The following is a 25,903-nucleotide window of genomic DNA, read 5'->3' on the forward strand; positions in this document are numbered from 1 at the left end:
ACAGGCAGAGGGAGAAACAGGCTCTCTGCAGGGAGCCGGTTATGGGACTGGATCCCGGGGACTTTGGGATCACGCCCTGAGCCAAACATAGATGCTCAACCACTGAGCCACCCAGGCATCCCCATTTTATCAGCTTTATTCACAATAGCCAAAAACTGGAAACAACCCAGATATATTTCAGCGAGTAAATAAACTAATTGTGGTGCATCTTGTACCATGGAATAGCAGTCATCTGTTAAAAAAACAAACAAACAAACAAACTAGCAATATATCCAAGAACCTGGATGAATCTCCAGAGAACTATGTGAGTGAAAAAAGTGAGTCCCATTAAGACCATATGAGTCCATTTATACAATACTCTTGAAATGACTAAGTATAGAAATGAAGACAGATTCGTGGATTGTAGGGGTTAAGGGAAGACTGGTGAGGAGGAGAGAGGAATATGGCGATAAAAGAGCAACATGTGGGATCCTTGTGGTGGTGGGTCTCTGCTATAAGTTGACTGTATCAATGTCAATATCCGGGCTGTGATACTGTACTATGGTTTTGCAAGATGTTAACACTGGTAGAAATGGGGTGAAGAGTACATGGGATCTCTTTTCTTAAATGGTGGTAAAATACACTTAACATGGAATTTTCTATTTTAAGCATTTTTAACTGTACAGTTCAGTGACATTAAGTACATTCATATTGTTGAGTAATCATCACCACCATCCATCTCCAGAACTCCTCACCTAGAAAATGAAACTGTATATTCATTAAACAACAACTCCTCATTCTTCCCTTCCCTTACTCCCTGTCAACCACCATTCTAATTTCTGTCTCAATGAGTTTGATTACTCTAGGTACCACCTATTAGTGAAATCATACAGTACTTGTCTTTTTATGACTGGCTTATTTAACCCACCCAGTTTCACCATGTTGTAGGATATATCAGAATTTCCTTCCCTTTTTAAGGCTGAATTATATTTCCTTGTGTATATCCACCTTATTTATTTATTTATTTATTTATTTATTTATTTATTTATTTATTTATTTTTATCCACCATATTTTTAAAAATCTATTTGTTTTTGTTTTTTTTTTAAATCTATTTATTTGTTGATGGACATTTGGGTTGCTTCCACCTCATGGCTATTGTGAATAATGCTGCTATGAACATGAGTATGTAAACACTTTTTTGAGATCCTACTTTCAATTCTTTTGAATATAAACCCGGAAGTATAATTGCTGGGTCATAAGGTAATTCTGTTTTTAATTTTTTGAGGAATCTCCATACTATTTTCCATATCAGTTGCCTGCATTTTACAATACTATCAACAGTGCACAGGAGTTCCATTTTCTCTGCATTCTCACCAGCGCTTGTTCTTTCCTTCCTCCCTCCCTCCCTCCCTCCCTTCCTTCCTTCCTTCCTTCCTTCCTTCCTTCCTTTCCTTCCTTCCTTTCTTCCTTTCTTGTTCTTCTTCCTCCTCCTTCTTCTTGTTATTAGCCATCCTAATGTATATGAGGTGATATCTCATTTTGGTTTTGCTTTGCATTTCTCTGATGATTAGCGATTTTGAGAATCTTTTCATATGTTTCTCAGCCATTTGTATATAATATTTGGAAAAATGTTTATAGCAGTTCTTTGCCCATTTTTTAATTGGATTATTTGATTTTTGTTGTTGTAGTTGTGGTTGGGCTGTAGGAGTTCTTTATATATTCTGGATATTAACCTCTTATCAGATATATAATTTGCATATATATTCCCTCATTCTATAGGTTGCCTTTTCACTCTGTTAATTGTATCCTTTGATGGACAGAAGCTTTAAAGTTTTATATAGTCACATTTGTTTATTTTTGCTTTATTTGCCTGTGCTTTTGGTGTCATATCCAAGAAATCATTGCCAATTTCAATGTTATGAAGATTTCATAATCTGTTTTTGTCTAAGGGTTTTATAGTTTTAGGTCTTATGCTTAGGTCTTTAATCCATTATAAGTTAATTTTCTGTGTATGGTGTACAAAAGAGGCTTATTGTTCATTATTTTGCATGTGGATATCCTGTTTTCCTAGAATCATTTGCTGAAGAGACTGTCCCTTCTCTGTTGAATATATTGACATCCTTGTCTAAAATCATTTGGCCATATACTTGAAGGTTTACTTCTAGGCTCTCTATTCTATTTTCTGTTGGTCTGTATGCCCAATTTATTCCAGTACCACACCATTTTGACTACTGTAGCTTTGTAATATGGTTTGGAATTAGAAAATGTGGGTCCTCCAACTTTGTTCTTCTTTTTCAAAATTACATTGGCTATTTGGAGTCCCTTGAGATTTCATATGAATTTTAGGATGAATTTTTCTACTTCTACAAAAAAAAGCCATTGGAGTTTCGGTAGGGATTGGACTAAATGACACTTGAAGTTCCTTGTGATATTAAAATGACTGAAATACCATAATGCATATATCACTGCCATTGAACTTCAACTCTGGGACTCTTATTTGATCCTTTACCCCCAGAAGAGGAAAAGGAACATTTATTCAGTACCTACTACATGCCAGGCATTCCTGCAGCAATCCTGGGAAAGACATCATTAGTGTTCCTGTTAGGCTGACTTGTTCTGCTCTATGTGCTGAAGTCAGGATTCCAGCAGAGATATGAGCCCAGGCCTGTGTTCTTACAAAGCCTGCACTTTCCTCACACTACCCAGCTGCCTCTTCCTCCATCTCCTGGAGTTTCCTAATAGCAAACTGTGTTTGTATCCAAAACGATGGGTGTTTATCTTTTCATTGATGCCACAGCACTTCCAGGGATACAGTCTGCTATTGTGTTTAGAGGGTGGTCACAGAGTTTTAAATTTAAATATTTATGATGTTGAATGGATGCACATAAGGGAATCATGATGTTTGAGTCTGATGTTATTTATTTTTTAACTGAATAAAGCCCCACCTGGAGCTTCTTTCTTTTTGTGTCTATATGACCAAATTCTTGCTGAGAAGAAGGGAATAACTCTTTTCTGAACCATTCCTTTTCCTCTTGCTCTACTTGAGATTTCCAGCCCTGAACGAGTAATGCAAGTGCTCCAAGACCACGCTGCAAAGACCATCATGCTGGCTCCATCTCATCCAACTTTTGTGGCTTCCCAGGGTTTGCATCAATGCAACTATGATCAAATCTGGGAGAATATTTATAGCAACATCAACCTCTACCAGGTACGACAGGAAGAAATAACCAATATGCCTTTCTATTCAACTCACTACCTATGTGTAGACCTTAGAAATTTACTTTGGTAATCTTTCAGAGACTCTCCCCATAAAAGCTTTATTAACCAGCCAGGATTGTTTGTATTATAAAAAAGACTAAATGATAATTAAAAAGAGGGACATAAAAAGGTGTTATATAAGATCTTGCTGCTGGGACATACACTAACCACTTACATACCAATACAAAGCTGCACACTCTAGTGATAAACACCAAATGAGTTGGACAATTGTTAAACATTGTGAGTGTTTAGAGGCACAATGGTCCCCCCAGGGTTGATTTTTTTGGGAAAAGCCTCTTGAAGGAGAATGAAATTATACTGGGCTTGAGGGAATCGTCGGGCCTAGGGAAGTGGTGGTGGAGAGGGAAGCAGATCCTAGGAAGGAAGCATGAACACCAATGCAGAGAAGACACTGTGGAATGTTCAAGATCAACTTGGTTGAGTGAAAGATTCATGTGGAAATATAGGGAAGAGAAGTTTTTTTAAGGGGGAGGAGAGAGCAAGTTGTGAATGCCCATAGATTTCAGACAAAGGAATTTGTGCTTTATCCTACAAGGGAAGTGACATATACAAAGCCTTATTTTTTTAGCAAGATTGATGTGGCAGCAAGGTATTAGTTGGATTGGAAGGGGGAGAGACTGGAGGCAGGGAAGCCAGCTAGATAGCTACTACATAGGATAGGCTTAAAGTTTGGCAATGAAAGGCAATTTCTACACAAAGCTATTGGATATTTCTCTTTACAATGATACTGTAACATTTTAAAATAATCTGCTATTGTTTATTCATTGCTTTAAGAGAAGAGTTTTGTTTTCTTTGCTTATTTAAGATAGGAATACTCAATGTGTTTATGGTCTGGGAGGAATGGGCAGTGAAGAAGAACAAGAGATGGAAGATATGAAGGGGTAAATTTGAGAAACAGATGACCTGGGAAAGAGGAAGGGATGGGATGAAGAAACCAGTTGAAGGAGTAATTTTGAGAAAAGGAGAATAGCATTACTTCCCTTGAGGTGAATGAGATATATAGAATTGTCGGGTACAAAAAGGTAAGATGTCGTAGCTTGTAAATGGCCCTGGCCCTGGTTGTTTCAGAGAGGGAAGGGGGAGGATGTCTGCATTAGTGAGATGGAAAATTAAAGTGACATGTGAGGAGGTGGATCACTGTGGGAAATGCCAGAGGGCCACCAATGAGAAAAGAATATAAGGATGACCATGTAGCTAGAGGGCCCAGTTGAAGTAAGAGGGCATGACTTTTAGTGAGCCTAATCTACATAGTAATCCTATTAGTTTCACCCCTAAAAATAATTGTAATAATTTATACATAAAGTCGAAGGCATCAAGAAGTTTAGTAGAATGCTAGAGAGAGAAGCCAGCACTGCCATGGTCCATCATCCCAGGCTGGTTATGGAAGAGAGTGAAACCTAAATGAATTACAGATTGGTTGGAAGCAAAAACGTAAGTGCATGCATGTGTACACACACACACACACACACACCACAACTTTTACAACTTTTCAACCTGTTTAGATAAGGATCTAGAGAATCTAATTAAAAATGAGTTGGCCAAACAGATCGGACACAGATCCAGGATATCATGGAATGGATCTACCTGGCCTCTGGATTCCCTGCCAGGGCACACAACTACCAGTGACACTCCTCAGCTTGCATCTTTCCAGAGTACAAAAAACAGCATCTTTCCTATCCCATTGCCATTTCACAGTGAAGTCTATGTCACCCAGAAGACCTTGTACTGGCAAGGGGACAAAACATCTGGCTCTTTTGCTTCTTGAACCAAACTTAAGGGGAAAGAGGTAGAGAGTAGGAAGGCTTGGAGGACATTGAAGGCAGAGGCATCCCAGACCTCTGCTCCTAGGATCCTGGACGGTGCTTCTCGATCCTGATATAATCCTCCCTTACCTGAATTCTGGTATTAATATCTGATGGCCACCGCAAGTCTGTTTTCCTCCTTGACTAGGAGAATGGGGGAATTAAATTCCTGGAGGCCAGATGAGGGGGAAAAGAGGTGAATATGAGTAAAGGAGAGGTAGGAGGCAAAAGAAGAGGGAGTCAGAAGTGAAGAGCTTCATGTTTGAAGTCATTGAGAAGTGATGGTCCGGGATCTGGCTAGGCCAGCAGGCCAGAGATGTAGCAGTGCCCATGGGGACTCAGAGGACAAAGGAGGTTATCATGGAAAAGCAGAAAGTGCAGGGCAAGACCAGGAGATGATGGCTCAGGTGGGTGTTGAAAGGCAGAAAACCCTAAGCAACAGTGTGAGGAGCCCAGCCACACAGTGGGGAAAACTGACACTTCCTGTCATTCTCTGTTGCTGCTTCCCTCCATTTGCCAATGAGATGGAAAGTCAGGGTATGATGAAATGCAGTCTCTGCTTTCACCAAAGTCTGTTTTGAATGCAGTTGCCCAGTGTTAAATAGGAGGGGGAAAGAAGAGAGAGAGAGAGAGAGAGAGAAAGAAAACCACTTCCTCTGGCTATTTACTGACTTGTAAATGTTGTTCGTAGAATTGACCAAAGGGAGAAAAATGTGAGCACCTATTTTTCAAGTTGATTTATGGTAAACAGATCCTAAAAAGACTTAGGTTACCTATAGATTTCAGAGGTGGAGCCTGAGGGGAGACACAGAGCCCACCCAAATTACCCTACTGTTAGTGTCCTGTTTCTTGTTCCTGCAAGTTTCCTGTTCATTCATTCATTCATTCATTCAGTGACTATTACACAGATGCTGCCTCTGTGCCAGGAGCTGTGCTGCTCAGGGAATGAAACATGCAATAAACAGGTGAACTAGAGCACATCTACCTCTCTACCTTGTGGGTGCAATGAGGAAAACCACAGGGACAGGAGGCAGTGGGGTAGAGAGAAGCACCCTTTGATAGATGGACCAAGCTCTTTCAGAGTTGGGGACCTCTGAGCTAACATTTGATGAATGAGAAGGAGTCAGCCACACTAGAGAAGAGCTTTCCAAGCGGGGAATAGAAAATAGCACAGTGTTTGAAGAAGAAAATCCCGAAGCAACCATCCATGGGTTTCTACTTCCCTTCACGTTTTTCTGTGGGCGTTACTTTGTGACCTGACCTCCTTATGTATTTCTGCTCTGGTCAAGAGGCACTTTCTACAGTATCCGGATGCTATTCTGAATGTTGAATACTAGCTAGATGAGATTAGGATGAAGTTAAAGATGGAAGATGAAGAAGTCACAGGAACATGGGTATGAATTTTAAAGCTCTGTGACTATTTTGCAAGCATGTAGCAGTCAAGTATGAATTTTAGCATCCATACGGTGGCCAGCATTTTGATTCTGAAGTTGGCAAGTGACAATAAATAACCCCATAAAAAAAAAACTTTGTTAAGGGCCTTCTGCATGAAGGAAAGCAAACCTCATAGGACAGTCGGTTCTGACAGCTCTGAAGGATGTAAGCACTAATTATAGCACAACCACGAGACAGTTTCTGGTCAGTTTTCAGTGAATACTCTTTACCAGTAGCCTTTCCTTAGGGAATCTTTTAGAAAATAAACATTTTATTTTATTTTATTTTATTTTTTAAACGTTTTATTTGAGAATAGTTTTAGATTTACAGAAAAGTTACAAAGAGTACAAAGAGATCCCAGGAATCTCCTGTCCAGTTTCTCCTATTATTAACATATTACTTTGCCACACCTAAGGAACCAGCATTGGTACATTACTGATATCTAAACTAGATGATACTTGGAATTTACTGGTTTTTCCATTAATGTCTTCTTTGCACTACTATGACTGCCTTTAAATGTCATATTTCCCAGTCTCCTCAGATCTGTGCTATTGTCTCAGTCTTTCCCTGATGGTCTTTGGGCGTACTGACCAGGCAACCTAGAGAACATTCCCTAATTTGAATTTGCCTGATGTTTTTCTCATGTCTACCGAGGTTATAGGTTTGGAGGACGAACACCCCAGAGGTGAAGTGCCCTTCTTGTCAGATCGTATCTGGGGCAGATGCTATCAACCTGATTTATTGCTGAGGATGTTAAACTTGATATGTCATGTAGCTCGTGATGTTTGCTAGGTTTTTGCACTGTCAAGTTACCATTTTTCTCCCTAAGAAGTTGTTGGGAATTAATTTTAAGCTACAGAAATAATATATAAACATCTTCTCCTTCTCCATTTTTGTTAATGCTTTAACTTTAACTAACAGGAATTCCAATACTGGCCCCCATTCCACTTCCTCACTTCCTCCACTATTATTGCTTCAACTTTATCAGTACATTTATATTCAAACATATGTCCTCATTTTAAAAATATATATGTATATAATAAAATTTTGTGTTTTAGTTTTCTATACAAATGATCTGTCTTACCCTATGGATATCTTTGCTAACTTTCTTTGTTTACCCAACAGTATGTCTTAGAAATCTGTCTCTGTTGTTCTTTTTAATGGCTGCATTATATTTTATTATTTCCTACAGATCACACAGACACTTCCCTGTGGATACCTGTTGCCATTTTTACCATATTAGAAACCATTCCTACTGAACTTTCTTGTACATTCCTCCTTGGGCACATGTGTGTTTCTTTAGATTAGATATTTAGAAGTATATTTTCTGGGTCACTGAACATGCACATTCAAATGTTTCCATAGATCTTGCCAAAGTGGTTTACCATTTTTCCCCCAACCAGCAAATTATAAGAAAACTTGCATCTTAATATTGAATATGTTTGTCTGAACTTATTAATATTGAATAATGTTTCTATCACAGTTTGAACTGCCTTTTATTTACCATTGGCCTGTAAGGCTAGCTACTCATTTCTTTACACACAATTATTTTTCCAGATTCTCTTAAAGATCTGGGTTTGGGGGATAAGGAAGAAATATCAAATTTTCTTATAATTGTTAATTGAAGATCATCTATAACTAAAAGAAATAATTCTGGTCTACAAGGACTACATTTTGGGGGATATCTTTTGGAAAAAAAAAACCTTAAAAATAATTTAACTGTAATCCTAATCAGAAGGAAGAGACCAGCCAGCCCTGAGTGCATCCTCCCAAACCTCCCAAACTTGTATTATATCAATTTACTTGTGTTCAATGCCATTCCCCAAGAAAACATCTGTTCATTAAAATGGCTATTTATGTAGAGATATTAAATACTACTACTGACCATCATATTTCTAAGGATATGGTTTCAATTGGTCACTGCTCTTTAACTTTATGGAGTGCTGCAGTGGCAGAAACCACTGTATCTTTTGCCTCTGCTTTTGCTTCTCTCTGGCCACACTAAGGAGAGGGAAAGAAGATAGCCATTTTCCCCTCTCGGTGTTACTGTTCCCCTCCATTTCCAGAGATATAATGAGTCCATGGTGTGCCCTCACAAAAGTGCTGTTGTATATAGTAGTTCCAGTGTGCAAGAAGTTCAGGGAAATGTAAAACACTTCTTGGCTGGCTTCCATCACCAAATTCAATAGAACATTTAAAAAATAAACATTTTCTGTTGACAATAATGACATGTATTTGTCAAAGAAAATTGGGGAAATATAGCAAAGTTCAAGGAAGAAAATAAAAATCAGCCATTATCTTGCCACCCAAATATAACAATAATATTGTTAACATTTGGTATCTATCCTTCTAGTCTTTTTATTCTGTAGATATACACAAATAAGCCGTAGGGACATTTAGGAGGTGGGAAATACATTATAGACTTCTGTTCCCTCTAATTATTCCCTCCCTCCATCTCCCACTCCACTGCCCCTGCCAGTTTCCCAGAAGAAAATGAGATTTGCAATCAGTAGAAATCTCAGAACTGTCAAAATACTAGCAAAGACCATGCTGGCAAAAACCTAGCCACCAGGTAGAGTAAATGTCAGAGGATTTACCTACCTAGGAAGACGGAACAAACGCAGGTGATGTTGACATTCTGGTTTCTGGTCAGCCCCACTGCTTACCTGCACTGTGTCCAGTCCTCTAAGGGAAATAGTTGTGCACTTTGGGTGTTTCCTAAGCAGTTTACCTCTGTGGGCTGTGGCTGGTTCTCTTTTTCCAGAAGGTGCTGGGCTCTCTCCCTTTACTCACCCTACCCTGTTGTGCCCCCTTCCTTTCTTCCCGACAGCCTACAGGTCCAGCAATACTTCTGTGGGCTTATTCAGTCATAAACTTCATAGAGTCTTTCACAGTAACTTGATGTCACTTTCTGTTCCTTCCTATGTAATTCTGGGTAATTTAAGAAGCAGCTGAAAGAGTCACGGTCCCATCAGAGAAAGGCTGTGGTACTGAGCCTGCCCTCTGGAGTCATGCCAGGCAATGCTGAATTGCAAGATAAGAGCCCCAGAGGCCTGAGAGGCAAAAATCTTCAGTAGAGCCCCTCTTACCCATAATTCTGGGCGAAATAGAAACTTAAAATTCAACTTCCCTCATAGAGCAAATGATTTCCCACAGATTTTCTTAAAATAACAGATATTCTCTTAATTTGGGGATGATGATCTTGTGTGTTTCTGTATCAAAGAACAGGAATGCACCATGTCATCTCCTACGGCCTTTTCCAGTCCTACAGCTATGGGATGTTTACATGGAAATACACCAATGGACACACTTAAGGAGCTAACTGTCCCAAAGGCAGAATGGGAAGCCATTTAATGATACTTGATTAGACAGTTTTCTCTCTCACTTACTCTTCCTAATATCCGTGTCCCAAGTTTTCCTCTCCACTGCCTATCATAAATGCCAATAGTGTATCTTTAGAGTCTTGGGTACTCTATTAGTCAAAATTATATTTAGCTGTTGGTCATAATTAAACAGAGAATAGCAGAGGATTAAAGGAAATGGGAATTTCTTTCTCTCTCCCTCATATGAAGATCCAGGGGTAGGAAGTACAGAGCTGGCATGATGTGATGACTGTTGCATGAAGTCTTCAGGGATCCATGCTCTTTCTATCCTGGAGTTCCAACAAATGTGGCTTCCATACCTGAGATCAACACCTGGTCTGAGGTGGAGCTCCAGCTGTCACATTCATGTCCTAAGCAGCAGGATAGACAATAAGGGTGAGAAGCTGCCACTTCAGGAAACTCCCAGAAGCTGCCACATGGCATTTTCATTTTCATTCCATTGTCCAGAACTTAGTCACATAGCTATACCTAGACGCAAAGGAGGCTTGGAAATGTCATCTCCATCTGGGTGGCCAGGTGCCAAGATAAATATTTAACTACTGTAGGAAGAGTTGCATTTAAAATGGATCTTGGGGAGCAATCAGCAGTTTTTGCCACAAGGACTTATTGGAATTCCAAAAACCAACTATTAGAATATAAGTAACCCAAAGAGTGGGGTTCCAACCTAACTTGTTGCCACTCAGTGTTTTTGTGGGTATCAGCACTACTATGAAAGGCTATGTGTTATGAGAACGGGTATATGCCCAGGGGCAGGAGAGAGGACAGCTAAGAAAGGGGATGCCAGAGGGTCAGGGGCAGGTTCATTCATCAATATCACCTTCACAGTTTTCCCTTAGGACTCTGTGTGTGTACCTCAACCTGCTTGACATCAGGAAAAATACCTGTAGAAATAAACATAAACCATGAATTCTGTGACAGATCCTTAGAGAGCTGACTGACTACTATAATCCATGGCCAGGGGGAGAACTAGCATGTATTGGGCACCTATGAGGTGCCAATCATTATGCATTAATTCTCACAGCAACTTATTTTCTATTATTATGCTGTTTTACACGTGTGAAAATAGGATCAAGACTTTAAATAACTAAATCATTTAGCTGAAAAGTAGAAAGAGGCATTTAATCCACTGATCTCTCTCAGGCCAGAACAAGACTAGATTAGAGATGCTCAAGGTTTCGAACATCTACAAATCTATGTATCAACTTTTTGTAAGTGAATCATGTAAAAGATGTGTGTTGGGGGATGATATTTAAAAGCTATGAATAGTTCTGTAAAACAAAGACTAAATAAGAATAAAAACAGTAACCTCTAATTAATTTTAGAAATCCAGATTTTCATATGCCACATTGCAATGGATCAGGATGCTCTTCTGCTTTTTCATCTAAATATGCCTTGGATCACGGGATTTAATTTTGTGGTGACCTGATTGTGATTTTGTTGGTAATATTGCAAATGATTATGTAATTCAACTAATGCTACTTTTTTAATAGAATGAAAATATGAGGGAAGATGACCATTCAATGGAACAAAATGAAAATGACCTAGCACAAATAAGTCTGTGCCAACATGCAGATAAGCCTGTCAAGCAGAAAAAAGAGAAAGGGTAAAATTAAATCATTTTATTGGTGACTCGAGAAAATGGATTAAACACTGTGGGGAAAATTGAGTGACTGATTAATAGGTAGATTACATGTTAACTCAAAAATATTTGAAGCTGAAATAAAAGCAAGACTGTTAAAGCAGGTCAGACAACTAAATTAATGTTTCACCCTAGGACTGGATTTTTCACAAGAGCAATTGCTAAGGAAATTTCTTTTTATATTTATACAGAGAGAGTATTTTTCTTCTAGTATAGTTCTAAAAAGTACTACTGTGAAACTCCCTGAAGTTAAATAAAATGACTTCAATTTGGTATATATGAATTTTCTGAGCCACTTTGAGGTGAAAAGCATTTATTCTCTCTCTTTTTTTTTTTTTTTTGCCTGCTAAAGGTACAGCTATGCAATGGCCCTCCAACTGTTGGGTTTGGATGATGGGACTGGACCCAGTGATAGGGGTCCTGTCCTGATGAGAGGGACCTACCTATCCTTTCTGTATCTGCGCCACCTGCGAATCAGGGAGCTGCAGGTATGTGTATGGCATGGCATGCTGGCTTCAGGCACCTGGAATATTTGTTTGTCTACTAGGGTGGCTTTCCTGCTATTCCAGTAGCAATGCATTTTTACATTCTGTTCTTTGTTCTGGTTTTCACAAAATCAGGCCTTCTAGGGGTGGTATGTTTCTTTCTCAGCAATGGAGTTGTCTTGCCAACTTCTAGGGCCCCATTCAGTTTTACTCTGTTCTGTAGGGCTAGCAAAGGGCAGAGTCCTGACCCGGTCTTTCTTTGTTTCAGCGAATCTGTTTAGGAATTCTGAACTATTTCAGATCCGTTGAGCGAACACTGACAATCAATACTTCAGGCCTTACAATGGTTGCAGGGAGTCTGGTCTCCACCATCGAAGATAGTTCCTGGGTAAATATGGCTAAAGGAGGCTTGGGCACCTTGCAAGGCCTAGGAACTCACCACTATGTCCATGGAACATCTGCCGAGCACAAGGTGAGGTTAAGATTCTGCTGAGATTTTTTTTTCTCCCTTGGTTATCTTGTCTCCCAAGCCACCTTCTTCTTAGCACCTGGAGTCAGTTAACATGTCTTTACAGAGAAACTCTAATACGACCCTCTTTGATATTACTAGCGGTACCTTTCTGCCTCTTTCCTGTTTTCTAAGACCCTAGTGAAAAAATAGATTAGAAAACAAAGGTAGAAAATTTTTGAAAATAAAATCTCTTTTATCCCTCTAAAACCCTGTTTGCCCCTTGGTGCTTTTAATATCTCTTGAATATATTTTTCTATAGTCCACAAAATTCATATCAAATCCCTTTCTTTGGGAGTAAAGTTGAAAATGCCTACATTTTCTTGGAATAGTGTAAATACTCTTGCAATAGTTTCATCTCAATCTCTAGAAAGTTTATTCCTAAAGGTAGAATTTAATATGAACTTTATCCTCTTAAAAGATAGTTTGACAAATGTGAAAAATAGTATCTATTTACTAAACAAGTTATATTTTAACCTCATATGACCCCTGACCTATGTTTGTCATGTCTATAAGGCTGTGAAATCTTATTATCAACTGTTTCTTATATGCAGTCTAGAGTAGCACTGTCCAATAGAAATATAACACGAGCCACATATGTAATTTACAATATACTAGTAGCTACATTTTAAAAATATAAAGAGGGATCCCTGGGTGGCACAGCAATTTGGTGCCTGCCTTTAGCCCAGGGCGTGATCCTGGAGACCTGGGATCGAATCCCACATCGGGCTCCTGGTGCATGGAGCCTGCTTCTCCCTCTGCCTGTGTCTCTGCCTCTCTCTCTCTCTCTGTGACTATCATAAATAAATAAATAAATAAAAATAAAGAAAGAAATATGAAATGAATAATACTAATGATTATCATATGCTCTGTTTAACCCAATGTATCCAAAATATTATCATTTAAACATATAATCAATATAAAGAAATAATTAGATACAGTTCATTTTTTATATGAAGTCTTCAAAATTTGGCATGTACTTTATATGTACAGCACATCTCAACCCAGATAAGTCATATTTCAAGTCCTTAATAGCGGTTAGAGACTACTATATTGCACTGTAGAACAGTTCTAGATCTTGAAAAACATTTTATTTTCTCATCCAGTCAACCTAGAGTCCATCCTTCACTCAGTATACAGGAGCGTGTATACTAAAGTAAAAAAAAGTAAAAAAGTAAAAAAAAGGACTTCTCTTTTTGGTCTCCCTTGCCAACAAGTACCATCCCCTGTACCCTTTACCATACACAGTTTGACCCCTCTGCCCTTCTTACTTGATCCTAGCTCATAGTTAGTCAAATGCAGTTAGTATGCCCCTCAGTGGACCTAGAGAGGAGAGTAAGATGCTTTTGAAACAAACACACCTATTAAACAAATATATCTTTCTCTTGCTAATATTGAGCCTACCTCATACCATAGCTGTGCTTTTTATTTGCTAATAGATTAAAAAGGGATCTTTCTTACCACTGAGCTCTCTCCCAATTTGTTTGTTCTGGGATGGGGGTTGGAGTAGCCAAGGAGGAGGGGAGGGGAAACAAATCCTATCTTGCCCCATTGATGGTAGGATGAGCTTCTCAAGGGTATGCAATATTGCTTTCCTATGCTCTCATAAGTAACAGGAATAACAGCTCCCTTATAAGCTGCCAGCAGCTACTACTATAGTGTGAGAAACTCAAGGAAGTGGCCTTCTTTCAGGGTCTTTAATAGGACCATGTGTTTTACCTGCACTCCATGCATGTGGCCTTGTCAGCATTTAAACTGGAATGTTCAGGCCTAACTATGTGATTCATTCCCATGTACGGGCTGGGAAGCACAGATATTTATTTGTTGGGGTGAATTCACAAGCTCCAGGGCCAAGACTGGGACCAAGATCATTGGGTTTACCAGCCTGGGGAGCTGACATTGGAGAAGCCCTTTAAGATGTCAGTGTCTTCCCTGGACCTGTACGTTTGGTCTGATGATAAGTCTTGAGCTAGTATTAAAAAGTATTCACTCTATGACAATATCAGAAAAGGAAAACATCTACCACCTGTCATGGGGACTTTATGAGTTTACTTTAGACGTGTGTCACAGTAGAAGGAGTGGCATGTGTCACTTCCAGTCCAAAGTATTTAAGAGCTGGTCTTTGGGATCCCTGGGTGGCGCAGCGGTTTGGCGCCTGCCTTTGGCCCAGGGCGCGATCCTGGAGACCCGGGATCGAATCCCACATCGGGCTCCCGGTGCATGGAGCCTGCTTCTCCCTCTGCCTGTGTCTCTGCCTCTCTCTCTCTCTCTCTCTCTGTGACTATCATAAATAAATAAAAATTAAAAAAAAAAAAAAGAGCTGGTCTTTGACTCTCTGGATTTCTTCCCTTGCTGTAGCCAGTAGAAGGCATATGTTGAACCACAAAATAGAAAGATCTTAGGTCACTGGCTCACTGTTGGAAAATAGCTGCCTAGAAAGCAACAAGTCCTACAGAAGGCTCTGCATGAGTAAAGAATTCATCTTAACTGTAGGCCACCGCACTTTGGAGTTATCACAGAACTATCTAGACTTTGTAGACTAGTAAAGATGGTGATAGGTTCTGTGAGGAAAAATTAAGAAGGAAAGGTGATAGAGGTTGGTGCTGGGATGTTGCCATTATAAATAAAATGGCCAGGGAAGGGAATCAGGAAGCAAACCACATGACTAACTGGGAGGAGAGTGATAGGCAGAGGAGAGCCAATGCAAAGGCCCTGAGGCAGAACCATGTATAGCATTGTTGCAGGAACAGCAAGGAGTTCATTGAAGCTAGAGTGATGGAGGAGGAAATTGGCAGGAATTATAGTAGAGAGATTGGAGGAATGGGGAACAGGTTGCATAGGGCCTTGTGGACCATTGCAAGGATTCTGAGAAGGGGAGCCATTGGAGAGTTTTGAGCAAAAGAGTAATGTTATTTGATTTACATTTTAAGATCTTTGCTGCTGTATTGGAAATAGACTGAAGATATTCTAGGGAAGAAGTAGAAACTAGTTAGGAAGTTATTACATTAATCAAAGAGACAATGTGTCTGAAAAGACAGCATGGTAAGAAATGGTCAGATTCTGGACATATTTTGAAGGTACAGCCATTATGATTTCCAGGCAGATAGGATGTGGAATGTGGAAAAGAGAGAAGTCCAGGTTGATTCCAAAATTTGGGCCTCAGCATCTGAAAGTTTGGAGTCATTATTATCTGAGATATGATTAGAATAGGTTTGTTGAGAAGATCAGGATCTCAGTTTAGGACATGGAAATTTTGAGATGCTTATTCAGGTGGCAAAAGGAAATAGAGAGTTGAGTATATATCTTCCATATAGTAGGTATTTAATAAATATTTGTTAGACAAAAGAAAGGCACTGTTCATAACACAATGGTTATGAGATCACAAAAGACAATGTACACGAAATTGCTTTGCAAAATGTATGATGCTTTTCAAATGAAGAACAACTTGGCTATAATAATAATATACTCAGTATGTGAGGCAGAGAATAAATTTTTAAATTTTCTTTTAAAAATATTTGAAAGAGATGCCTGGGTGGCTCCATCAGTTAAGGATCTGCCTTCAGCTCAGGTCACAAACCTGGAGTCCTGGGATCGGCCCCACATCAGGGACCCCCCTGTTCAGCGGAGAGTCTGCTTCTCCCTCTGGCCCTCACCCCACTTGTGTTCTCTCTCTTTCTCTGTCTCTCTCTCTTTTTTTTTTTTTAAGATTTGTTTATTTATTCATGAGACACAGAGAGAGAGAGAGAGGCAGAGACATAGGCAGAGGGAGAAGCAGGGTCCCCTAAGGAAGCCTGATGTGGGACTAGATCCCAGATCCCAGAATCACAACCTAAGCAAAGGCAGCTGTCCAACTACTGAGCCACCCAGTTGTCCCTCTCCCTTCCTCAAATAGATAAATAAAGTATTTTTTGAAAAAGAAAACTTAAGAAATATATTTGAAAGATTGTAGCCAATGGATTGAGTCATTCACTTAACAGTTTGTTTTTTGTTTTTTGTTTTTTTTAATTTATTTATTAATGAAAGACACACATACACACACAGAGAGAGAGGCAGAGACACAGGCAGAGGGAGAAGCAGGCTCCATGCAGGGAATCTGACGTGGGACTCGATCCCGTGTCTCTAGGATCAGGCCCTGGGCCGAAGGTGGCGCTAAACTGCTGAGCCACTGGGTTGCCCTCACCTAACAGTTTTTAATGAAATTCTTATACTGGACTTTTATGGTCTGCAATTAATGTAAAGATTATCTAGAAAAAGGTAAGCTGGTCAGGAAAATATTGTCTTATTGCCAAAAGGCCTAAAATTCATATTAGCAAGTAATGGCAGAAACCAGTAGAAGGAAGAGAATGAATGATGGGCCATCAATTCTCCTATATTTTTACTATATTCAAATAATTATCTTGGCAATCAGTTAATTTGCAGTCTTAAAAAATATGAATCTTTCCAAAGATCAGATTATTTCTTACTCAGACGTATAATTATTGCCTTCCCCTTCCTGCCACTCCTCTAAGCATAATATTGAAGGATCAACTCACTAGACCACAGAAACTTTAGAAGGGGGAGGCTTCCACATAGTTGTGGAAGAAATTAAGAAGAAAATAATATAATGACTGAGACATAACTCTGCATGAAGGAATTTGTCCATCTGGTCTTCAAAATTCATCTCCTATAGGCATAAGCACACATTTCAGACACAGGAACTAAGGGAAGAAAAGGAGAGGGAATACGTATGTCTGTGTTAAATACTTTGGACTGGAAGTGACACGTGTTGTTTCTGCTCATAACCCACTGGCCAAAGTTCATTACTAGGCCACACTCTAGTGCAGGGCACTAAGTCTGGGGAAGCTTTGGTGCCAAACCATTTGACATTCTATATATGCTACTTATTTATCTAATGTCTGCCTCTTTCCATTAAAGAATTCCATGATGGCAGGGATTTGTGCCAGTTTTGTTAACTGCTTATATCCTTAGTGCCTAGAACAGCACCTAGTAAATTTACTGATCAGAATGTATGTGGAATGAATGAGTGAATGAAGGGATGAATGAATGACAGGCTCAAAGCTTGTGGGAGTAGATAAGCCAACAATCTAGCATGGCAATGAGCTGAGTGCTATAATGGAGTTAGATAAGTCATGGGGAGAAACACTCAGCTCTGCATAGAGATATAAGGAAGGCTGCCAGAGAGGTGTTATTTGAATGGACTCTAGGTTCTTACCAAGGAAAGAGGAACTGAGGGATGGAAGGGCCAATATGTACGAGGTCCAGAGGTATGAACAGCTCTGCATGTTCAGAAGAGGGCCAGGCCCAGGTCCATAAGGATGGAAATATAGAGACAGTGAAAGGAAATGAGGTCCAAGAGGTTCGCAGGGACCAGATTGTACCCAGCCTTGAAAATTACACCCAAAAACTCCTAGACTAGTCCCAGTGAATGCTAATAACAGCTTGGACTAAGATGGTGGGTGGTGGAGATCCAGAGAAGTGATGGATTTGAGAGATAGGAAGTCAAATTAACAGGAGTTAGTGATAGACTGGAGGGTGAGGCAGTAGATGTCAGAAATGATTCATGCAAGAGGAAGTGGCTTGGTGGCGGTGCTATTTACTAAAATGGGGAAGTTGGAAATGGCCTAGGTTTGTGGGAGAAGACCACATGGTTTGATCATGTTAAATTTGAGAGGCATTTGAGATACCCAGGAACAAATGCCAAATAGGTCATTGGATATGTGAGTCTGGAGCTCTAGGAGGTCTGGATTATAGATATCAACTAGGGAGCAAATGGTCCCTAATCTCAGCTGTGAAAGTGTGTATCACCTCCTAAGGAAGGAGCATAGGAGGAAAAGATGAGATCCTAAGACTCGGGCTTAACTGTGGCCACTATTTAATGACCTGATAGAGAAAAATACTTCTCAGGGAAGGCTGGAAAGCTGGTGAGAGCAAGGAGAATGTGGAATCCCAGAAGGCCAGGGAAGTGAGGGAATCAAGAGGCAGGGAGTGCAAAACTGTGTCACATGTTCCTGAGAGATTACATAAGATGACTAAAGAAGGTCTGCTGGATGGGGAGAAAAGATCACTGTTGGTCTTAGTGAAAGTTGGTTTGGTTTGATGGAGACAGGAGCTGGATGGCGATGAGTGAGATAGGAGGTGAGCAGTAGGGGTAGGAGGTGAGGAAGTGGGGATAGGGAATGCAGATCACATCTTGGGAGGCTGGATCATAAGGAGGAGGAGAGACAAAAGGTGGAACCAAGAGAAGGCCAAGAGGGACATGAACACGTTTCAGGGTCAATTGGGAAATAGCTGCTCGAGAGGAGTTGGATATCCAAGAAGAAGAAGGGATGTTTTAGAGGTGGGATGGAGTGACCACAGAGAAGGGGAACAGAGTCATTCCCTACAGTACAGGAGGAAGCAGGAGGAGAGGGGCGCGCGTGCAGTGTGTGGATGCGGGTGGAGAAGTGGAAGGGCTTCCACTGAGACAGAGTGAAAGCATGAGGTGGGGTGAACTCAGAGGCTTGACAAGAGTGAAGTTGGAAATTATAAGAATTATTACTAGAATAATGAGTCTTAAGATGCAACAGCTCCTCAGTCGTCTAAGAAAACGTATGGTTGGAATACTCAGATTACTCATATTAGTTCCCTAGAGCTGCCATAACAAAACACCACAAAATGAGTGGCTCATAACAACTTTATTCTGTCATAGTTCTGGATGTTACAAGCCCCAAATCAAAGTGTCATCAGGGCCCTGTTCCCTCTGAAGTCTCCAGGAGAAAATCCTTCTTTATCTCTCCCAGTATCTGGCAGTTGCTAGTAATCCTGGCTGTTTCTTGAAATTCCTTGGCTTGTAGATGCATCACTCCCATCTCAGTCTCTGTCCTCACATGGCCTTCTCCCCTATCTCCACATTTTCCTCTTTTTATAAGAAATCAGTCATTGGAGTAGGCCCCTCCCCCCAATCAAGTATGACCTCATCTTAACCTATGTATATCTGCAAAGACTCCATTTCCATAATAGGTCACATTCACAGGTTTCAGGTAGACATGAATTTTGGGGGGATGTTATTCAATTCAGTATATTACTAAGACATGAGGCTATATTAATGCATTTTTAAAGTATTTATATAATCAAAAATTTAAAAAGTCTTAAATGTTCATAGATCGCAAGTGCTTCATCAGCACAGCATCACATGCTCCCTAGAACAACTGTTGTGGTATCTCCACTGTCCCCATGTTACAGAGGAAGAAATAGAGGCTTCGAGAAGCTGAGTGACTTGCCGAGGGTGAGACCTGAACATAGGCACTCTGATTTCAGAGACTACCTATAACACTCCGCTCAATTGCCTGCCTTTTCCCAAGTAACCCCGAGTTAATCAGAAAAAACGCAACCAGCTAGTTATCTATCTCACTACCCTTCCCTGCTAACATTCTTTACTAATATCTCTTTCTCTACATAAAAGTGCTATATATAGGCGGCATGGCCACAGCTGAATGCTGACAGCCCACTGTGTGGGAGCAGAAGGCTGCTGTTTGGCCCATTTGGGCTGGCAAAATATAGCTCTCTCTTTTCCGGTAACTTCTAGGCTTGGTTTTCTTTTCCCAAGGTCCACAGTGTCCAATTCATGGAATTCTCAGAAGTGGAGAACCAGGATGACTACTACAGCATGGGAGCTGGTTACATCTACACGCAGGACCAGCAAGGAGTACACATCATGTATGATGAAGCCCTGGCTGATCTGAAGGAGCTGGAGGCAGAACTACTGTTTGTGGCCAGCTATTACATTGAGAAAGAAAAAGGTCAGAAGTCAGATTTAAAAAAAAAAATCAACCAGCCAAACAAACAATAAATACTAAGGGCTCTATTTAACACCTTCCTCCTCAAAATATAAATGCTTATCCAGTAGTATCTGAAAATTCAGTAAGCATATACACCTCCCCAATACATACCTGTTTTAGAAAAGATACGTTTCTGCCTCCAGCTCAAGTCCCTCTTCTTGTTGGAGACTATTCTTTCAAAGTTTGATTATAATTCTTACTGTTGTTTAGACTCATTCCTCAGTGGCATTTCTGCATTACTTCCTGGGTGCAAAGGGTGTCATGCAGTGCCCTGAGGGAAGCAAAGTAAGCAACTGAACGTAATGATTTTTTTTTCCTTAATGAACAAAAACAGTGATTGACTTTGGACAAACAGCAGTTAGAAGCAGAGACATCCCTGGGTTCCTGACAAAAAAACCCACCAGAGTGCAAGAAGATCTGGGTAGGAAAATGCCAGATAAGCACCAAAGGGAGAAATCATTACTCAGGGTAATCAAATAACCTATAATAGGCATTTTCTTCTTCCTTTTGGCACCACTCAAATATATCCAATTTTAGAAATAGGTGAGGAAAGAATAATCCTTTTGGAATAATATGACAACATTAGCATTATATTTGGAAAGAGCTTAGAGTTTCTAGACGTTTTGCAAACCTAAAAAGAAATTTAGCCAAGGTTTGTGCTATTTTGTAATACATGTAGATAGCAATTAAGAATAATTTATTTTCATATTGATATATAATGCTGCTTAAAGCATGTTTGACAATGAACCTTTCAGAGCCAAACAGAATTAAATTAACATTGGATTAACACTGCTCTCTTTACCACAGACCATTGGTGTCTGAATCATGGGATGCAGTGATGGCATCCAACATTCTAGGGCATTTAATTTCGGCTTTTGGCTTTTATCTTTACTGGTTAGTCTACATACTAGTGCATCATCATTTCTATTGATATTACTTTATAATACCATGCAATTATTTCAAGCTGCTGAGAACTTAATTTGATTGAAACAGTCGGTAGTCATTTAGCCACATGAGCATCCTTCACCTGAGCTAGTAAGTATGTAGTCATCCATTGTGAAATGATTTCCCAATTGCTGCTAGAGAAATGCCTGGTCAAAATCTTTCTCTTGTTCAGTACCCATCATATATGTGATAATTATTGAACTCAAAGTTCAGTACCTGAAAATCTCTTACTTTTTTGAGATTTAATTCTGAAATAGGCCTGTCAAAAATTAAGAGCAATAATAATGCTGACACTGACAATTAACATTAATGTAGTGGGAAAATATTTTAGCAGAACAATGACAATGATTACCTTTATTGATTTAAGTGAGTAATTAACATAATTAAGGAATGTCTTAGAAACTTCTCTGAAGAGTTTTCACTTGGCTAGCTAGCATCACTTGAAATAGCAGGTTAAACTGGGTTTGTTGTTAAACCACCAGGGACCTGTTTTTAGAGAAGGAGAAATGTGTGTTTTGCCTTTAAATTACAGGTCTGAGGACATTTTAGTGAAGATTTCATATTAGCTGAATTTTGGTTACATTTCTAAAATTAGTTTTAAAACTAAAATTAAAGAGTAAAAACAAAAACCTCTATTGACTTAGAAGTCAACGAGTATGAACTTAGGTCCCAGTCTTTGCCAATGGCTCTCCAGCTGATTCTTAGGAATCCCTGTGACTGATTCAGTGTTTTCATTCCTGAGATGGAGCTGACAGTTCAAGGGCTGCTTTTCTAATAAGAATAGCTTTGTGGAAAGGCCTGTCTCTGGTCGTTCTCATCCCCTTCTCTCCCAGGTCACAAAGAGGACACCAAGTCAAATACTGGCCAGGACTGGGGATGGGCCCACGCAAGTGTGGACAGATTTGCTGTGCTGTATGACGTGTGGACTTGGGAAGCAGCTCTGCTAGAAAACAAGCGCCAGGTATTTTTCCCTAGAAAACAAAACATCTGTTAAACATTCTTATAAAACCCAGTATTTAAAAAACAAAACCAAGAAAACTCAGTGGATCTTTTAAGGGCAATCCTAATAAAGGAAATAATTATTTTATTGAAAAAATCTCAGGTATTTGTAAAGATATGAATAATAAATTTTATTTTCTTTACTGTGGTTCCTCGTTAATAAAAAATAAAATGTGAAGGATACTACTTTATCTTATAGCCATAATTTGTTAGAAGGCTATATAGTTTAGGCTTTCATATATATTTTTTAGTATGGATGAATGATGGGCCTATTCACATTCATTGTCCTGTGAGGGACAAGCCTCACTTTGCTAAATGCAGACAAATTGATCTTATTACAGCCTTTAGAAATATACCACATGTGAGGCAAGCCGTTGGGCAAGGTGGGCGCAGTGCACCAAGTTATGAGGGTAAGTTTAAAGCAATGAAACATCAGGTTGCTAAATTCATCATCAGTATCATCAATGGCTCATATACTAGTAATTAATGAAACGCTGCTCTTCATTTGTGTCCTCGGCATGGATTATTAGCCCCTCTGATGATCACTAACTGTTGGGAATTCATTCATCAAACATTAAATATTTACTCTGTACCAGGTGTACTATTCCAGACATTAGGAACATGGATAAATGAGAGAAGATGATCTCTGTCTTTAAGGAATTTCTAGTCTATACAAGTTGATCCAATCTCTAAGTAAAAATTACAGCCCAGTGACTAACAGCTTACAACTGAGGTATGTGCAAGACCTCCAGAGTCCACAGTGGAGGGAGGGATTTGCCCTGTGAGGTGCTCTCAGAGTAAAGGAAATGTTGACAAGTCTTCTCAGAGGAATAGATATTTAATCCTGTTACTAAGAGATGAGCATGGATGTTGTCTGTCAGAGAAGGAAAAATTCTTAAGCAGAGGAAACAGCAGGAGCGGTATCAGGGGAGTATAAAATGGGATGGTGAGTTTGGGGAATAAGAAGACGAGGCGCTAAAAGCATGATGAGAAACGAGCTGCATGTGTTAGGGATGCAACTGTGAAAGGCCTGCTAATCCGTGCTACATTTACAGTTAATTCTATAAGCAACGAAGAGCCATTGGTGAGTTTCAGTAAGGGGGAAATATGAGCATAGCTCTGTTTTCAACACCTGCTGGGGTATTAGTGTGGGGAATGGACTGGGGTAGAGCTCCTGCAGAAAAGAAGTGCTGTTATTGCAACAGTGACATGGAAAAGTAGGAGGGGACCTCCACAAGGATGGAAGAGTGAGAATGGGAAGGAGGGGCAGACTGGAAAAGTCTTTGCAGAAGTGAAAATGGCAGGATTTGAAGACTGGCTGCTGCAGTGAGAGTAAGGGTGGAATTAAAAATGACTTTCTCAAGGTCAGGGAGGAGACTCTCAACTGACATGGAATGCAGGAGGAGGGATGCTTTAGAGGGGATGATAGCATTGAGTCTGTGGCAACAGGCATGTGAGGAGAGTTTGCTAAAACAGGTGTGAATATTTTGCGGGAGTTGTAGTTTTGAAGGTCAGGAGGAGGTATGAGCTGAGGTATGAGAGTGAACATTGAACCATGGTCATGAATCAAATGAGTAGGAAAAGCCAGAGATGTCTGAAATGCAGTCCTGGGTAACACTTAAATTGTAGGGGAAGGTCACGGAACAAAAATCCACAAGAGGAATAAGAAGGTCGTCAAAGATACGGGAGAAAAAAAAACGAAGGAATGGTGTATGAAAGCCACAGGGGGGAAAACATTTTAATTAGAAGACAGTTACTAGTGTGGAGTGCAGTGAAACATCAAGAAAAATGACTCCTAAACAGGCAGTGGGGTCAGCCACCAGGGTCACTGCCAGCTTCATAGGACTCTCAGAAGAGGTACGGGTGTGGAAGCCAGCTTACAGTGCACTCTGATGTGGTCAGAAGATGGGGAAGTGGAAATGTTTTCTTTGAACTGTTTTTCTAGTAGATTAGATGGTTTACCATTTCATCTACTTTCTGGTCTATTACTCATAGAGATGTAGGTCACCCAATTTTTGAAAACACCTGGCTGGCCTCAAAGGGCGGGAGCCTTTGGGCTTTGAATGCTGTTCCTCTTTTCAAGGGGAACTGGCCTCTACAGAGTTTGCATCCGCGACCTTGATCGGCCAATTAGAAACTTACTTTGATCAACTAAGTGAGAGATCTAGACTCAGAGTGGAGTAACTGAAAAGGCTACATTAAAGGCAAATAAAACAGAATCCCTAAACTCAACAAGTTTATTGGTCCAGTTTTAAACAGCCCTCCTTTTCTGGACTCTCCTCTTCCTCCACCTTCCCTTTCGGTGTTCCTGGGCTGCCTATGAAGGCCCCGGCAGGACTCAATGGCAATAGAAGGATAGAAGGGCAGAGAGGACTGAAAAACAAACTGATTTCTCCACACTTTGGCCTACGCTTCGTTCTATGCTAAGTCACCAGGGCTGACCACTAGTTTTTTCCTATGGTCAATGAAATTATTTTAACTTGAAAAAAAAATCATTGAAAATGTCTCCCTCCTTTCTCACCCTTACAATAAGTTTTCTATAGAAACTGAACTGTCTGTGCCAAAACTGTAAAATGTGGCCTTCTAAATCAGAAATTCTGTCAAAAGAGCCTATTTTTAATGGATAAACCATATTTTTATCTAGAGTACAATTGATTTCTCCCAGTACTGATTCTACTGCCAAGTTTGCTCAGCTGTTTTTGATCATTGAATATATTGGAGTCTCTAGAGTTAAGAATTGCTCAAATACACTGGGTTGTCTTAAATCCTTAAAGTAACCATATTATGTATAAACGCTCATCAAATTAGAGCTGATGTAAATTTAGGTGGATTAAGGAACTCTTAGAGAAGCCAGGCATCAGCTAGCTATTTGGGCTCCTAAGTGACATGTGCTCCAAAAGCTAATTCTGCCTACAGCCACCAGATGACACATTTTTTAGGGTGATTGGAATTCGTGTCTGGAGCTAAATAAATAAATAATCTATGACAAATTGTGTCTAGTGTTGATTTTGTGTTTTGCACTTTCATTTGACCTAAAGTGCTATTTTTTAAAAGTTTCTTAAGTCCCAGAAATACAGAGTTTGAGGTAAAAATAATATAAGCACAGTAAGGTTTGAGACTATTCATTTTGGATTTTCTTCTATTTTCTCCAATATTTGATACCTCCCGTCAGTGTGTACCATGTATTATTTCACTTGAGACTTGGCCCTTGACACACACAGGTGACATTTGACAGACTAGGAAGACTTCTTAGGCAAATACCAGCCCAGAGTTTAAATGGAAATGGGCCAGTTAGCAAACAGATAATAAATAGAACCTTGAAGCAAAAAAATCATGGTCTTAACCCTCTTGGGAAAGAATTAATAATAAAATTATGCAACAGTCCATCTGAGAGCTTCTCGAGGTTGAAGCCAAAGCTTGAAAAAGCCTACTCAATGTGAAAAGAGGGCCACATTTTCCTTTTCAATAGCTAGGTTTGCCAAATAAAATATGACAATATTTGGGAGATACTTATACTAAAAAAAGTATTTGTTGTTTATCAGAAATTCAAATGTAACTAGATGACCTGTATTTTTATTTGCTAGATCTGGCAATCATGTGAACAACACAAATGAGCTTGGCATTTTAGTGCC

At 39.8% G+C, this 25,903-nt stretch overlaps 1 protein-coding gene across 2 annotated transcripts in view; it reads left to right on the top strand.

Moving 5' to 3' along the window:
• Positions 1-25,903, top strand: part of LOC112658433 (coiled-coil domain-containing protein 162-like) — a 136,151-nt gene that overhangs the window by 14,494 nt on the left and 95,754 nt on the right. The window contains exons 9-14 of one of the 2 annotated variants that reach the window (XM_035697563.2): positions 3,027-3,188; positions 11,369-11,481; positions 11,870-12,005; positions 12,271-12,474; positions 20,096-20,288; positions 22,106-22,233. In XM_035697563.2, coding sequence (XP_035553456.1) covers positions 3,027-3,188; positions 11,369-11,481; positions 11,870-12,005; positions 12,271-12,474; positions 20,096-20,288; positions 22,106-22,233 — 936 coding nt within the window. Of the gene's footprint in view, positions 1-3,026; positions 3,189-11,252; positions 11,482-11,869; positions 12,006-12,270; positions 12,475-20,095; positions 20,289-22,105; positions 22,234-25,903 lie in introns of those variants that run through there. The other variant, XM_049092450.1, reaches the window with a different exon arrangement.

Source organism: Canis lupus, chromosome 12 (assembly GCF_003254725.2).
Source record: "Canis lupus dingo isolate Sandy chromosome 12, ASM325472v2, whole genome shotgun sequence".
Classification (NCBI taxonomy): Eukaryota; Metazoa; Chordata; class Mammalia; order Carnivora; family Canidae; genus Canis; species Canis lupus.